The sequence below is a fragment of the Delphinus delphis genome, chromosome 1 (genome assembly GCF_949987515.2).
Source record: "Delphinus delphis chromosome 1, mDelDel1.2, whole genome shotgun sequence".
Taxonomy (NCBI): Eukaryota; Metazoa; Chordata; class Mammalia; order Artiodactyla; family Delphinidae; genus Delphinus; species Delphinus delphis.
The window spans coordinates 183738687-183754723 of record NC_082683.1 but is presented as its reverse complement, the minus strand read 5'-3'; the positions used below and the strand labels follow the sequence as shown (position 1 = coordinate 183754723).

At 54.1% G+C, this 16037-nt stretch overlaps 1 protein-coding gene across 3 annotated transcripts in view; it reads left to right on the top strand.

Moving 5' to 3' along the window:
• SYT2 (synaptotagmin 2) overlaps window positions 1-16037 on the top strand; it is an 82936-nt gene that overhangs the window by 61914 nt on the left and 4985 nt on the right. For all 3 annotated transcript variants that reach the window (XM_059999103.1, XM_059999119.1, XM_059999111.1), the window contains exon 2: window positions 15575-15768. In XM_059999103.1, the coding sequence (XP_059855086.1) occupies window positions 15591-15768 (178 nt within the window). In that variant the 5' untranslated portion in view covers window positions 15575-15590. The remainder of the gene's footprint in view (window positions 1-15574; window positions 15769-16037) is intronic.

Genomic DNA, 16037 nt, shown 5'->3' with positions numbered 1-16037 from the left:
TCCTGTTGGGCCATCCGGGACCACAGGCCCGCCCGCCCAGACCGTGGCCGCTCGGCCCCAGGGTGCGTGGGTCTGGCCTTGACGGGCCTGCCTCTGCTTCGGGTCTCCCTCTTCTCCCTGAAGCAGGATGGTGGTTGCGGAGGGGAGAGGGCAGCGCCCGGTGGACCCCACCTTCTCAGTTACCTGCTGCCAGGCCCAGGGGGCTGCTCACACGAGAGGCTGCCACACGGGCAGCCTGAGGAGTGGGCAGAGCTGGGAGGGAGGGGCGCCGGCCTCAAACTCCCACCTGCCCCTCCCAGCTCCCCTGCTTCCTGGACAGAGCCGCCTGGGCTGCTGGGCCGCACCTGCCCCCTCGCTCTGGGGACACAGGGTCAGACGATGCGCATGTGTGACGCAGGGGACTGAGGAAGGGCACGCGTGTGTCCTGGGGTCCACTTCGCACCCAACGCACACGCGGCTTCATCTCAGCGGCTGCCCCGGGGACGGTCGCCTGCCCTGCGCGGAGCTGAGGGATCAGCTCTGAGACAGAGCCCGCCTCCGGGGCTGCCCGGCTGGGATGGTCTGGTTCCACGGTCCCCTCACTCCCCACCTCGTGCTGCCCACAGAGGTGACGTCGTCAAGCCCGGGGCCCCTGGGAGGAGGGATGCCGCTCTGCAGAGGGTGGAGGGAAGGGGGCAGGTCTCCTGGCACCTTCGGAGGCAGAGGCCCCTTCGCCCGAGAGGCGGGCCAGAGGCGACAGTGACGCCAGCGGATGCGGGTGGCCCGCGGCTCTCCCAGCCCCCAGGCGCTGTGGTTGTGCCATGTGACCACCCAGGGGCTCCCTCATCAGGGTGTAGCCTCTCGCCCCAGGGCGCCTCATGTTCCCACGTTCGGCCATATAACACGCATCACAGGGTGTTCACACGTCGCGCGTGGTGTCACACACGTGCCTCTCCGGTTCCCCTGCTGAGGCCCCTCCCAGGTGGCCCTGGGGCCTCCGTCCTCCTGTGTGACCTGCGGTCCTGCCGTGTGTGTATGCGTGTTTGGGGGGTAGGGGATGGCGCCCAGGCTCCACCGGATGTGGAGGCCCCGCCTGCCAGGCTCCACGCGGGCGATCCGTGAGGGGATCGGCGGTCTTCTCAGAGCCTGTCACCCCCGTCACCCCTGCCCGCTGCTCTTCCCCCCCCACGGCATGCACACACACTGTACACACCCCCACACACCACACACACACTGTACACACCCCCCACACCGCACACACAGTGTACACACACCACACAGTACACACCCCCACACCACACACACACTGTACACACCCCCACACACCACACACACACTGTACACCCCCCACACACCACACACACTGTACACACCACAGACACGTACCACATACCACACACCACACATACACACACATGCCATATGCACACGACACAGACACACCTCACACACACACACACCTCACAAACACACACACTCTCTTATGCTCACATTAAAAGGCATTTGCTTTCAGCCCAAACCCTCGTCCCAGCTCCTCTGGGGGGGCCGTGTGTAGCAGACCTTGTGTGTCAGAGCCCGTAACGTTTAGCCAGGAAGACACTGTGTCCATTTTTAATGGTTTTCACTGAACACGTCATTGTGCATCTGGAGGAAGGATAATGGGCCGTGGGGCTGCGGTCCTGTGCGCAGGGCGGGTTTGTGCCGTTGGGTTATCACTGCTCAGTCGGGGAGTGGGGCTGCCCCTCCTGCCCGCGTACACAGCACGAGGTCGGGTGCCCCTGGGCCCCTGACACTCGGGGGGCCATACCAGGCCCAGCCTTGCTCCCCGCTCCTTCCCACAACCTGCATCCGGCAGCCTGTGGTCCTCATGTCCACGGACCCCCCTCAGTCACCCTTCGTGGTCCACCCTTCCCCACCTGCTCGCTGAGACCCTGAGGCCCATGAGGGCGCCTGTGGGTTTGGGAGACACTGCGGGTGCTGGGTGGGGTCGGGCTGTGGTCCTGCCGGGCCCTGATGGGGTGTCCCCGCCCTCTGCCCGCCGTGCCCGAGATAGTGGCTGTGGTGCACCTGGAGGGGCGTGCAGCCCTTCCCCATGTGATGTTTCACACATGGGTTCTGGACCGCGTGGTGTGCAGGGTTCCCCGGGCTCTCGGGGTCCGGGTTCTGCTCATCTGTGATTTGTGAATCCTGCACCCAGATTCCAGGTCCAGGGAGAACAGCCCGTGGCAGATGTGTGGGCCTCACGGGAGCTTTCTCCTCTGACCATCCTCACTTACGGGCGTGCAGGCGGAGGCCTGGGATTTGCTCATCTCAGCCTGGATGCGGGGGAAGGCAATGGCGCGTGGCTGGAGCCGGAAAGATTGAAGTGAGACGCTGGGAGGGACTTCCCAAGGCTGGGGCCCTGGGGCTGGTGCAGAGCACACTCTGCTTCTCCACGCGGGCGGTGGCCTGGCTCCAGGTACAGGTGTCCACGGCCGACCCAGGCAAGCACGCGAGGAACTCACAGAAATGGGCAAGTTATTTTCAAAGTGAGCTAGAAAATTAATTCATTCAAATTTTAGTCTCCACCTCCTAGGACCAAATGTTGGACTGAAGCATGGGTCCAGAAAAATAAAGACAAACTTATCCTTAAGTATCAACCTTCTTAGCCGCTGGCTTCAGCGAGACGCGTCTTGTTGGTTAACCAGTTTCCATCTCATTCCTTTGGCTTCTGCGAATACAGTGTCAGCAAAGATGGAATCTCCTCAGCTCTCCGTTATCCGTATCGATGGAAGCCGGGCCTGAGTGCGTGGGGTGTGTGTGTGCATGTGGGTGTGTGTGTGCATGTTGGGGGGGTTGTCAGGGTGTGGGCACCTGTGCCCTTGGCAGGGGTGTGGGGGTAGAACTTTCTCGTCTCCCACATGGGGTCAGGCTCCATTTAGGGGTCGTGCTCCTCTGGGAGCACGCGGAGGGGCCCAGAAGCAGCAGGTGGGCGTCAGCGCGAGGGGAGGGGGAGGGGGAGATGGGCGCCTCCCGCGGCTCCCTCTGATCCGGATCCAGGGCCTGGGCCCCTTGAGGGTCTGGCCGAGGCGACCGTCCCTTTGCTTTCGCTCGGGGACACTCGGGAGAGGTTCCTTGTGGGGTCAGGGTGGGGAGCGGGGCTGCGGCCCCTCGTGGGACCGACTCCCGGGGGAGATGCAGGGTCCGAGGGCCTGAGATAGACGGTCAGAGAGCCGAGTGGCCACCTTGGAGAGATGGACTGGACAGACAGACGGATGGGGCCCTGTTCCTGCCGCGGAGGTGGGGGGGCTGGAGGCTTAGGCCGTGGGGGATTGAGGCCCAACCTTCACGCTGACTCAGCTGTCTGAGCAGAACAGCCTCGTCGCGGGAGGGGCTGAGGCCGCGCCCCCCCACCCCCCACCCCCAGGAGGGCAGGTGAGGACGGTCCAGGCCGGCACAGCCCCGGGGGCTTATTTTCCTTCCAACACGCAGCCTTGGGCCCGCACTTCCCCTGGCCCGACCCTCGGATCTCGGGGTCTCAGGGCCTCGTTTTGCGGAGCGCGGCCCTAACCACCTGCCTCGGGGTGGGCGGCCCCATTTCCTCCCTCCCTCTCTCCCTCCCGCCGAGTGGCTGGCGGAGGGGGGGCGCTGTGGCAGGTGACCCGAGGCTTCACCAGCCCCACCCCATCCCCTCTCCTGCGCATGCGCTCTCTGCGGGCATCGCTGGCTAATGCTCCAGTTCAGGCTTCACGCTTCCTGCGCTGGAGCCGCGGGAGACAGCTTCACCCGTCACCCTCAATCCTGGAGCCGTGCCCAGGACTGCGGCCTGAGCCCCCGGGGAGGACCACTTCCCCTCGTCCCGCTGTGCTCCTGGGGCTGCGGGTCCAGCGCCGCCCCCGGCAGCGCGTGCTGTGTGCCCTTGGACAGGTTACTTCACCTCTCTGGGCCTCTTCCCCACAAGGGTCTTGAGAACTGCGGTCGAGCATCTTTGCTTCCTTAGCTTCTGGTGGAATAAGCGGGGGTGAAACCCCCACCCCTAGGCTTATCCGGAGGGAACGTGAAGCCTCGGTTCTTTGCTGGAGAAATGGCCGGTGCTTTCCCAAACATTCCTCACTGGGTAGGGCTGACCCCATCTTGCCGCTCCTGACGGGGAACCCTCTGCCCCTCAGAGGCGCCGGAGGCATAGTGTGCAAGGGCTGGGGCTGCTTCTCTCTCTTTAGGGTTTGAGCTGGACCCTGGAGGCTGTGAAGGAAGCCTCGTGGTGCTGGGGAAGGGCCGGCAGCTCGTCCAGCCCCTCGCGGGGCCACAGCCCGCGCAGCCGGGAACAGGCCTAAGGCCCCGCCGGTCAGGACGCTCGGATGGCCCAGCTGGGATGGCCCAGCCCCGCCGCTCCCAGAGGTGCACCCCCCCCCGTCACGACAGGCTCCCCAGGCCCGTTGCCCCCCTGCTGGGGTGGCGCCCCTGGACCCGCCCGGGGGCCGTGGGGGCAGCCGAGCCCTGCCCACCCTGTGACGCGAGGGTCTGTGCTGCTGGCTCGCTCCTGCCCGCCCCACACGCGTCTGCCGAGTGCCCATCGCACGCCAGACGGCGAGACACCTGCCAGGGCAGGGCCGCAACGTTTTCCCCCGAGGGCCAGAGAGGAAACATCTCAGGCTCGGCCGCACACCTCGGTGGCAACTACTCCGTTCTGTTGCAGCGGGAAGGCCGCCAGAGAGGCCATGGCCTGGGCCCGCGTGCCGAGCCCCAGGGACGGTTCTTCCCGGGAAGCAGCGGCGCCGGGTATGGTTCACGCAGCCGAGCGCCGGCCGGGCAGGCGAGCGCAGCCTCTGCTCAGGCCGCCGCAGGCTGTGTGCGGGGAGAGGCCGGGTCTCGGGCCGGAGCAAGGGGAGCCGTTTGAGCCGAGCGGAGAAAAGCAGTCACTCAGCGACGGTGGGCGGAGGCGCCGGGTGGCGATGGAGATGGGGGCGAGGGCGCCGGACACAGACGACGGGCCTGAAGGCCACCTTCACGGGCAGCTGCGGTCCCCGGGGCGGCGTCTAAAGGTGGCAGGATGAGATTCACGTTCTAGAAGGTTGCTTTGGGGGCAGGGTGGGTGCGGGGCCGAGTGCGGGGAAGGTCGCGGGGTCACCGAGGCCTGGCAGAGAAGGGGCTTGAGGCAAACGGAGGAGTCGGAGCTGTGGCCGAAACCAGGGTGCGGGGCCGGTCGGGTGGCCATCGCGGGCCGTACGGCGCGACAGGCACGCAAGTGTCCGCGGGGTCTGGTGACCTCTCCTCACAGCCGCGTGGTGGGGTGAGGGGGCGAGCCCAGGGGGGACGGAGGGGGGAACCGGAGGTGGGCGTGAAAGGAACACGGGTCAGACGGTCCCCTTCAAACGCGAGAAGGTCCTCGGCTGGGTAGGGGTCGCCGCCGGCCGGGGCGGGTGGGTTTTGTGAAGTCTCTCCGGCAGTTCGCGAGGCCCCCCACCCCCACCCCCCGCGGCAGCCGGGCCCTCGTGGAGGGCGGGGCCGACAGGCTCTCGGCGCGAACCCCACCCACCCGCCCGTCGGGGCCCCACCCCCCTGACCGGATCACCCCGAGGCCCCGCCCTCCGTCACACTGAGCCTTAGATCCACACGTGAGTGTGGGGGTCGCGGGCACTCAGTCCGAGCCGGGCAGTTTCAGGGCTGGTGTTTCGCCGGTGAGTCTCACAACAAGACAGAGAAACAGGGTGCAGGGACCTGGGAGGACGTGAGCCGAGGGCTAAGGGGCCCCTCCGAGGCCAAGGAGGTTTCGGGGGGCGTCCAGACTGGGGGCCGGCGTTTGCCGGGTGAGTTTGTGGCCCACGCAGAGAGCAGAGGTGAGTAGGAGCCGGGCCCAGGCCAGCGGGGCCTTTTTTCTGAGTGCGAACAGAAGCCCCGGGGGCTTCACGTGGATCAGCCCGGCTGCCTGTGGGGATTAGACTGAGTGGAGGACTGTGGAAGCTTCCAGAACGTAGCTGTTGTTCTTGGCTGAACTGGAGGACGTGGTGAGTGGAGGAGGGAGTTTGCAGATGCTCCGGCTGGGCGGAGAGGGCAGGAGGGGCTGAGGACCTCAAGGCTTTGGGCGGGGCCCGGCGCTGCCCCCGCCCCGCCTCCACCGGCATCTGGCTTCTCAGGGTGTGTGTTGTTCCCCTGCTCTTTGGGCAGCTGTGTCTCAGGCCCCAGGCCCTGGGATCCACGGGTGTGCGGCCCCTGCTCCCTCCCAGCAGCTGTCAACTCCCCACCCCCGCCGCGAACCCCCGGGAACGTTGTCTGATCTTTCATAAGAACTTGGGGATGACAAGACATTCATTTTGGCTGTTTTTGACGCTTTTCCCCTTCCCTCTGGAGCCAGGCTCCTTTCCAGCCTCTTTTACTCACTTCAGTCTAAGTGAAATTTCCAAAATGTAAATGTGAACACATTACCCGCATCCTTAGACTCCTTGTTGTGGCTGTAAGGTTGTGCGCCTGGTCCTGCGGGCTCACCTGCACCCGTGCCCCCTCCGTGTGGCCATGCTGGGCTTCCTCAGGCTCTGGGCTCCCCCGTGATGCTGCCCCCACCCCTGGGCCTTTGCATGTGCTGCTGCTGCCTTTCCTCTTTGCCTGGAGGCCCCCCATTCCACCACCAGTTGCTCAGGAAAGCATTCCTGCTCTCCCAGATGAGGTCAGGTACACCCCAGGACAGACTCACACCAGCAAGGGTCTCTCCTTTGTGCATTTCTCACAGTTACAGTTTTACATTCATTTGTGCGCAGTTATGTAGCATCCAGCTTATAAGTCCCGCATGGGAAGTGGGATGGGAGTTCAATCAGTTTGTTTTTGTTTTTTTTTTTGGCTGCGTTGGGTCTTCGTTGCTGTGCACGGGCTTTCTCTAGTTGCGGTGAGCGGGGGCTCCTCTTCATTGCGGTGCACGGGCTTCTCATTGCGGTGGCTTCTCTTGTTGCGGAGCACAGGCTCTAGGCGCCCAGGCTTCAGTAGTTGTGGCACGCGGGCTCAGTAGCTGTGGCTCGCGGGCTCAGTAGTTGTGGCACGCGGGCTCAGTAGCTGTGGCTCGCGGGCTCAGTAGTTGTGGCATGCGGGCTCAGTAGTTGCGGCACGCGGGCTCAGTAGCTCCGAGGCATGCATGTGGGATCCTCCCGGACCAGGGCTTGAACCCGTGTCTCCTGCATTGGCAGGCGGATTCTTAACCACTGCTCCACCAGGGAAGCACTCAATCAGTTATTTGTTGAACGAACGAATGAATAAATACCTCCCCCATTGTTCTCTCTGCTCTGTACCCGGCGTTCCTACCCTCTCTGGGTCCACATCATCTCTGGCTGGACTGTGAACTCACCCCTTGCGGGCCCCCTGCCCCAGCCTCACCCCCTCTGCTCCCCGTGGAGCTGTCGTTGCCCTTTAAACAGATCAGGCCACTCCTGTTGGGGACGTGAGTCCGTCCGAGCCCCTTTTCCTGGACCTCAAGGCCCCTGGGATGGGCTCTCCAGCTGACGTCCTGGTCTGTGGGGCCCCCTGAGCCCGTCGCACACGCAGCACCGTCTGCCCTGGTCGATTCTTTTGTTTCATGATTCATGTCACTCGTCCTGTGGATTTGGGAAAAGGTTCACGTCCAGTAGGGCTCCCTCTGCTGTGCCGAGGCCACTCAGGCCCTTCGAAGGGGCTCCTGGATTCAGATCTGACCACAGTTATCGAACATCATCTCCGTGCCAGACACAATCAAATTTATTCTTTTAATTTTCACAACAGTTTTGAAAAGTGGGTATTATTTTCTGCCATTTTTATATGAGGAAATCGAGTTGAGAATGGGATTTGTTTGGAGTCATCTGGCAAGCGGTAAGCATCCCGGGATCACAGTCTGCCTCTCTCTGCCGGGCTGCCTCTTGCCCACCACAGAATCCAGAACCAACGACCATGCGGGCTGAGTCTGACGAAAGCCTGCAGCTAACGTTGTACTTGGTGGAGAAAGACTGAAGACTCTCTGAAGATCAGGAAAGAGAAGGATTCCCCCTCTCACAACTTCTACAACACTGCACGGAGGTTCTTACCATGGCAGTTAGGGAAGAAAAAGAAAGAAAAGGCATCTGGATTGGAAAGAAAGGTGTGAAATTATCTCACTTTGCATGATCTTGTAGATGGAGAGTCCTAGGGAAGACACACCACACGCACGTTCCACACACACACACCACACGGTATCAGAACTAGTAAGCCAGTTCAGCATATGGCAGGACATGAGATCAATCCACGAAAATCTACTGCATTCATATCTGTGAGCAGTGAACAATCTGAAATGAAATGAAGAAAGCAGTTCTGTCTACAGCAGCATCAAAGAGAATCAAATATCTAGAAATAAATTTAACAAAGTGTAAGACTTTATTTATCCTGGGAACTGCAAAACAGTGTTGCAAGAATTTAAAGAAGAGCGTAAAGGGAAAGACATTTGAATAGTACGTTGCTAAGATAGCAGCACTCCGCAGATTGGCCCACAGATTCAGCGCAATCCCTATCAAAATCCCTATAAAAAATGGCTTTTACAGAAATAAACAAGCTGATCTTTTAAAATTTTTTTTTAATTTTTATTTTATTTATTTATTTATTTATTTATTTTTGTGGTACGCAGGCCTCTCACTACTGTGGCCTCTCCCATTGCGGAGCACAGGCTCCGGACGCGCAGGCTCAGCGGCCATGGCTCACGGGCCCAGCTGCTCCGCGGCATGTGGGATCTTCCCGGACCGGGGCACGAACCCGCGTCCCCTGCATCGGCAGGCGGACTCTCAACCACTGCGCCACCAGGGAAGCCCCAAGCTGATCTTTAAAAAAAAAAAAAAAAAAAAAAAGCTGAACTTAAAATTCATATGGAAATGCAAGAGACCCAGAATAGGCAAAATAATCTTCATGAAAGAACAAATTTGGAAGACTCACACTGCCTGATATAAAAACTTAACTACAAAGCTGCAGTGATTAAGACAGTGTGGTATTAGCATAAGGATAGACATAGATTAATGCAATAGAGAATCCAGAAATAATCCCTCACATTTATGGTTGGTTAATATTTTACAAGGGTACGAAGACAGTTCGGTGGGGAATAACAGTCTATGCAACAAATGGAGATCCATACACAAAATGCATTCACGAAAATGAACTCCAAGTGGATAACTTGAATGTAGGAGCTAAAACTGCTAGGCTCCTCTAAGAAAATATAGGAGTAGATCTTTGTGCCCTTGGATTATGTGATGATTTCTTAGATATGACACCAAAAGCACAGGCAAGAAAAGAAACAGGTAAATTGGGCATCATCAAAATTGAAAACTTTTGTGCTTCAAAGGATACCATCAAGGGACTTGCCTGGTGGCGTAGTGGTTGGGAGTCCGCCTGCCGATGCAGGGGACACGGGTTCGAGCCCAGGTCTGGGAAGATCCCACATGCCGCGGAGCAACTAAGCCCATGAACCACAACTACTGAGCCCGTGTGCCTAGATCGGCAATGAGAAGCCACCGCAGTGAAAAGCCTACGCACTGCAATGAAGAGTAGACCCCGTTCACCACAACTAGAGAAAGCCTATGTGCAGTGGCGAGGACCCAATGCATCCAAAAATATATTATAAAGAAAAAAAGGACACCATTAAAAAAGTGAAAAGATAACCGTAGAATGGGAGAAAATATTTGCAAAACATACATGACAAGGAACTGGTATCCAGAATATGCAAAGAACTCATACAACTCCATAATAAAGAGACAAATATTCAATTAAAACATGGACAAAGGATTTGAACAGACATTTCTCCAAAGGAGACATACAAATGGCCAATAAACACAGGAAGAGATGCTTGACATCATTAGTCATCAGAGAAATGCAAATCAAAGCCACAGTGAGATGCCACTTCACCTCTACTAGGACGGCTATAAACAAAAAGACATGTAATAACAAGTACTGTCCAGGATGTGGAGAACTTGGAACGCTCATACAATGCTGGTGGGAATGTAAATCAGTGCAGCTGCTGTTTAAAAAAAATTTTTTTGAAGTATAGGTGATTTACAATGTTGTGTTAATTTCTGCTGTACAGCAAAGTGATTCAGTTATACACATACATATATTCTTTTTCATATTCTTGTCCATTATCGTTTGTCACAGGATATTGAATATAGTTCCCTGTGCTCTACAGTAGGACCTTGTTGTTTATCCAGCCTATGGATAATAGCTTACATCTGCTAATCCCAAACTCCCAGTTCTTCCCTCCCCCTCCCTCCCTCCCACTTGGCAACCACAAGTCTGTTTTCTATGTCTGTGAGTCTATTTCTCTTTCGTAGATAGGTTCATTTGTGGCATATTTCAGATTCCACATATTGGTGATGTCATATGGTATTTGTCTTTCTCTTTCTGACTTACTTTGCTTAATATGATAATCTCTAGGTCCAACCATGTTGTTGCAAATGGCATCATTTCATTCTTTTTTATGGCTGAGTAATATTCCATTGTGTGTATATGTGTGCGTATATGTATATGTAGGAATGTTGGGGTGCATGTATCTGTTGAATTATAGTTTTGTCTGGATATATGCCCAGGAGTGGGATTGCTGGATCATATGGTGACTCTATTTTTAGTTTAAGGAACCTCCACACTGTTCTCCATAGTGGCTCAGTGCAGCCACTTTGGAACATAGTTTGGTAGTCCTTTAAAATGTCAAATGTAGTTACCATATGACCCAGAAATTCCACTCCTAGGTATTTACCCAAGAGAAATGAAAACATGTCCAAAAACGTGCACAGAGACGTTCATTGCAGCATTATTCTTATAGCCAAAAAGTGGAAATAACCCATGTCCATAAATTGATGAATGGACAAATAAAATGTGTTACCTACGCAGTGGAATATTACACAACCATAGAGAGGAATGAAGTGCTGACACCTGCTACGACATGGATGACCCTTGAGAACACTACGCTCTGTGGGAGAAGCTGAACAGCAAGGCCACCTATCATATGATTTCATTTGTATGAAAAGTCAGAATAGGGGAATCTGTACAGATAGGTCAGTGGTTGCCTGGGGCTGGGAGGAGGGTGGGAATGGGGAGTGACTGGTAATGAAGTAGGGCTTCTTTTTGGTGGAAATGGTCTAAAATTAGGTTGTGGTGATGGTTGCACAACCCTGTAAGTATACTAAAAACCACCAAACTGAACACGTTAAATGAGTGAATTGAATGGATGTGAATTGCGTCTCAAGCCTCCTTAGAGTCGGGCGGCTGAATCCTGGTCAGTGAGGTGGGGGTGAGGGAGATGGGGCTGAGCCCCCGAGGCCCGGCGGGCTCCACCTTCCCTTTCGAGATGGATTTTAGGATCAAGGCTAGTTTACCCAGCCCGTAACAAGAGCTTACTAAACTGCTCGGCGAGTGTGAGCGGGGAGAATGCGCCTGCGTCGCCCTGTGGTCGGGGCGGCTTGTGCCGGCCGTGCTGGCTCCCGGGCAAGGGCTCGGGTTCTTAGAGCAGGGCTGGAGCTTCAGGGCCCCTAAAACTTGCCCTCAGAAGAGCTCTGCGTGTAGGGAGAAGCACAGTGCGAAAAGCCTCGCTTTTACCTTTGCTGTTTGCATCCTGCTGTGTGTTTGATGCTTCTAGGAGATGTGCTTTTTGTCCCATGACCTGGAGCACCTCAGGTGTGCGCTGCTGTCCAGACACCCCCTGGGCACCGACTGTGCGCCGGGCAGAGGGATGCTCGTGTTGCCTGCGTCTGACCTCACAGGGCCTGTGGAGGAGGCTTGTACCCGCATTTTGAGAAGCAGAAATAGCTCGGTGGGGAGGGGAGGGTTGGGGGAGCAGAGTTTAAAAACTCGTAAGAACGTTACCTTAAATGAAGACCATCACGATAATACTTTTACCAGCAGGAGCTTGCAAACCATCTAAGCATCAAATACAGCACTACCGCGCAGCAGGGCATTATTTAGCTACTTGGTAACAAAGGAAGTTTTTTTTTTTTTTTTTTTTTGCGGTACGCGGGCCTCTCACTGTTGTGGCCTCTCCCGTTGCGGAGCACAGGCTCCGGATGCGCAGGCTCAGCGGCCATGGCTCACGGGCCCAGCCGCTCCGCGGCATGTGGGATCTTCCCGGACCGGGGCACGAACCCGCGTCCCCTGCATCGGCAGGCGCACTCTCAACCACTGCGCCACCAGGGAAGCCCACAAAGGAAGTTTTTAATGATAAAGGAGAATGCTTGTGACAAAATTTTATGTGAAAAAAGGGCAGAATACCAAATTATATATAGTATGATCGCAACATGTAAAACACCCTCAGAGAAAAATACCGTTAGAAGCTTCTCCAAGGACGCTAACCTGTGTTATCTCTGGAAGGTAGGATCCTGGGGAATGTCTCCCTTAGTCTCCTTCCCTCCCCCGTAAACCTGGATGGCTTTTGTTATTAATGGGCAGCCCTGGTTTGAGTAGGAAGTTGATGTGCCGCTGTGTAGAGGGGGCAGGGCTGGCAAGGGACCCCGACACCCCGGGGAGGAAGGGGCTGCGGGGGTGGACTTGGGTGCCATCTTCCTGGAGGAGAGATTGAAACCCACCCTGGGTGGGTGCGGAGGGAGCCTGAGGCACGGAGGTGAGGAGGGTGGGGGTGCCGGGCGCTGTCACGCAGGGAGGAGGCGGCTCGAGAGTCCTCGCTGCGCCCGCGCTCCTTCCTGGGTGGAGTGCTTGGGTGCAGCCCGACGCAGGAGAGCCGCGTGCTTTGCAGGCTCTCGGCTCAGGTGACTGGTTCGAACCTCAATTCCAGGACTTGTGAGCTAAGTGGCGGGGGCTGCCTAGGCCCTGGGCCTCTGTTTTTGCATCTGTGAAACGGGCTGGTGCGTGAGTCTGGGGAGAAGCGGCTGGTGGCCCTGTGGTTGCTGCTTCACGGTGTTGCTACTGCTGGAAGTGCCCTGGGACTTAAAGGGATTACGACTAATACAGTCTTTTTAAATTTTTATTCTTATTTATTTTTAAACAGGGACTCATATATATATATATATATATATTTAATTTTATTTATTTTTAGCTGCGTTGGGTCTTCGTTGCTGCGTGCGGGCTCTGTCTAGTTGCAGCGAGCGGGGGCTACTCTTCATTGCCGTACGCGGGCTTCTCATTTCAGTGGCTTCTCTTTGTTGCGGAGCACGGGCTCTAGGCGCACGGACTTCAGTAATTGTGGCTCGCGGGCTTAGTTGCTCCACGGCATGTGGGATCTTCCTGGACCAGGGCTCGAATCTGTGTCCCCTGCATTGGCAGGCGGATTCTTAACCACTGCGCCACCAGGGAAGTCCCAGCTAATACAGTCTTTTTTCTAAAATTAATTTTTATTGGAGTAGAGTTGATTTACAATGTTGTGTTAGTTTCTGCTGTACAGCAGAGTGAATCTGTTATAAATATACGTAATCCACTCTTTTTAGATTCTTCTCCCGTATAGGTCGTTACAGAGTATTGAGCAGAGTTCCCTGTGCTATACAGTAGGTTATTATTAGTTATCTATTTTATATATAGTAGCGTATATATATCAATCACAACCTCCCAATTCATCCCACCCCCCCTCCCACCCTATTAGCCATAAGTTCGTTTGCTACATTTGTGACTCTATTTCTGTTCTGTAAATATGTTCATTTGTACCATTTCTTAAGAGTCCACATATAAGTGATATCATATGATACTTGTCTTTCTCTGTCTGGCTTCACTCAGTATGACAATCTCTAGGTCCATCCACATTGCTGTGAATGGCATTATTTTGGTTTTTTATGGCTGAGTAATATTCCATTGTATATATGTACCACATCTTCTTTATCCATTCATCTGTTGATGGACATTTAGGTTGCTTCCATGTCTTGGCTATTGTAAAGAATGCTGCAGTGAACATTGGGGTGCAGGTATCATTTCAAATTATGATTTTCTCCAGGTATATGCCCAGTAGTGGGATTGCTGGGTCATATGGTAGTTCTATTTTTAGTTTTTTAAGGACCCTCCACACTGTTCTCCATAGTGGCTGTATCAATTGACATTCCCACCAGCAGTGTAGGAGGGTTTCCTTCTCTCAACACCCTCTCCAGCATTATGGTTTGTAGATTTTTTGATGATGGCCATTCTGACCTGTGTGAGGTGATAGCTCATTGTAGTTTTGATTTGCATTTCTCTAATAATTAGTGATGTTGAGCATCTTTTCATGTGTTTGTTGGCCATCTGTATGCCTTTGCAGAAATGTCTATTTAGATCTTAACCCCATTTTTTGATTGGGTTATTTGTTTTTTTGATATTGAGCTGCATGAGCTGTTTGTATATTTTGGAGATTAATCCCTTGTTGGTTGCTTCATTTGCAAATATTTTCTCCCATTCTCTGGGTTGTCTTTTTGTTTTGTTTATGGTTTCCTTTGCTGTGCAAAAGCTTTAAAGTTTAATTAGGTCCCATTTTTATTTTCATTCCTCTAGGAGGTGGATCAAAAAAAATATTGCTGCGATTTATGTCAAAGAGTGTTCTGCCTATGTTTTCTGCCGAGAGTTTTAAGGTACCCAGTCTTACATTTAGGTCTTTAATCCATTTTAAGTTTATTTTTGTGTATGGTGTTAGAGAATGTTCTAATTTCATTCTTTTACGTGTAGCTGTCCAGTTTTCCCAGCACCACTTATTGAAGAGACTGTCTTTTCTCCTTGCCTCCTTTGTCATAGATTTATTTACCACAGGTGTGTGGGTTTATTTCTGGGTTCTCTATTCTGTTCCATTGATCTGTATTTCCGTTTTTGTGCCAGTAGCATACTGTCTTGATTACTGTAGCTTTGTAGTATAGTCTGAAGTAAGGGAGCCTGATTCCTCCAGCTCCGTTTTTCTTTCTCAAGATTGCTTTGGCTATTTGGGGTCTTTTGTGTTTCCATACAAATTGTGAAATTTTTTGTTCTATTTCTGTGAACAGTGCTATTGGTAATTTGACTGGGATTGCATTGAATCTGTAGATTGCTTTGGGTAGTATGGTCATTTTGACAATATTGATTCTTCCCATCCAAGAACATGGTATAACTCTCATCTATTTGTGTCATCTTTGATTTCTTTCATCAGTGTCTTACAGTTTTCTGAGTGCAGATCTTTTGCCTCCTTAGGTAGGTTTATTCCTAGGTATTTTATTCTTTTTGATGCTGTGGTAAATAGGATTGTCTCCTTGATTTCTCTTTCTGATCTTTCATTGTTAGTATATAGGAATGCAAGAGATTTCTGTGTATTCGTTTTGTACCCTGCTACTTTACCAAATTCATCGAGCTCTAGTCGTTTTCTGGTTGCATCGTTAGGGTTTTCTATGTGTAGTATCATGTCATCTGCAGACAAGGACAGTTTTACTGCTTCTTTCCCAATTTGTATTCCTTTTATTTCTTTTCCTTCTCTGATTGCCGTGGCTAGGACTTCCAAAACTATGTTGAATAATAGTGGCGAGAGTGGGCATCCTTGTCTTGTTTCTGATCTTAGAGGAAATGCTTTAATTTTTTCACCATTGAGAATGATGTTGGCTGTGGGTTTGTTGTAATGGCCTTTATTCATAAACAGTCTTTAGCTTTTGGAAGAGTCTCTCCTGGCCCGTGGGCAGAGCCGTCTGCACTCGGGCCCGTGGGATGCTCATCCTATCCCCTTCACCCATAGCCGTCCCTCTGCCACCATGAGGAACATCTTCAAGAGGAACCAGGAGCCCATGGTGGCTCCCACCACCACCACCACCACCATGCCTGCTGAGCCCCTGGACAACTCCACCGAGAGTGGAGGCGCCAGGGAGGGCAAGGGGGACCTGTTTGCCACGTTGAAGGACCGATTCTTCAATGAGATGGTCAAGCTCCCTCGTGAGTATCGATCTGTATGCAGCTTGGGGGCGAGGGTGGGGGGGTGCACCATGGGGGTGTGACAGCTGCGATCTTTCCTAATGTTTGGACTCGAGGCTGGATTATTTGGGGATCCCCTTCAGGAATGGGGGGCAGTGTGGTCTGGCACTAATGAAGGGAACAAGGGGGTTTATGTGCCCTACCCTCCAGGGGGGATAAACGTTCTTATACTTAGAAATCTGTCAAAAGATGGAACCAAAAGAAGATAAAAAATTATGAAACAGAAATCA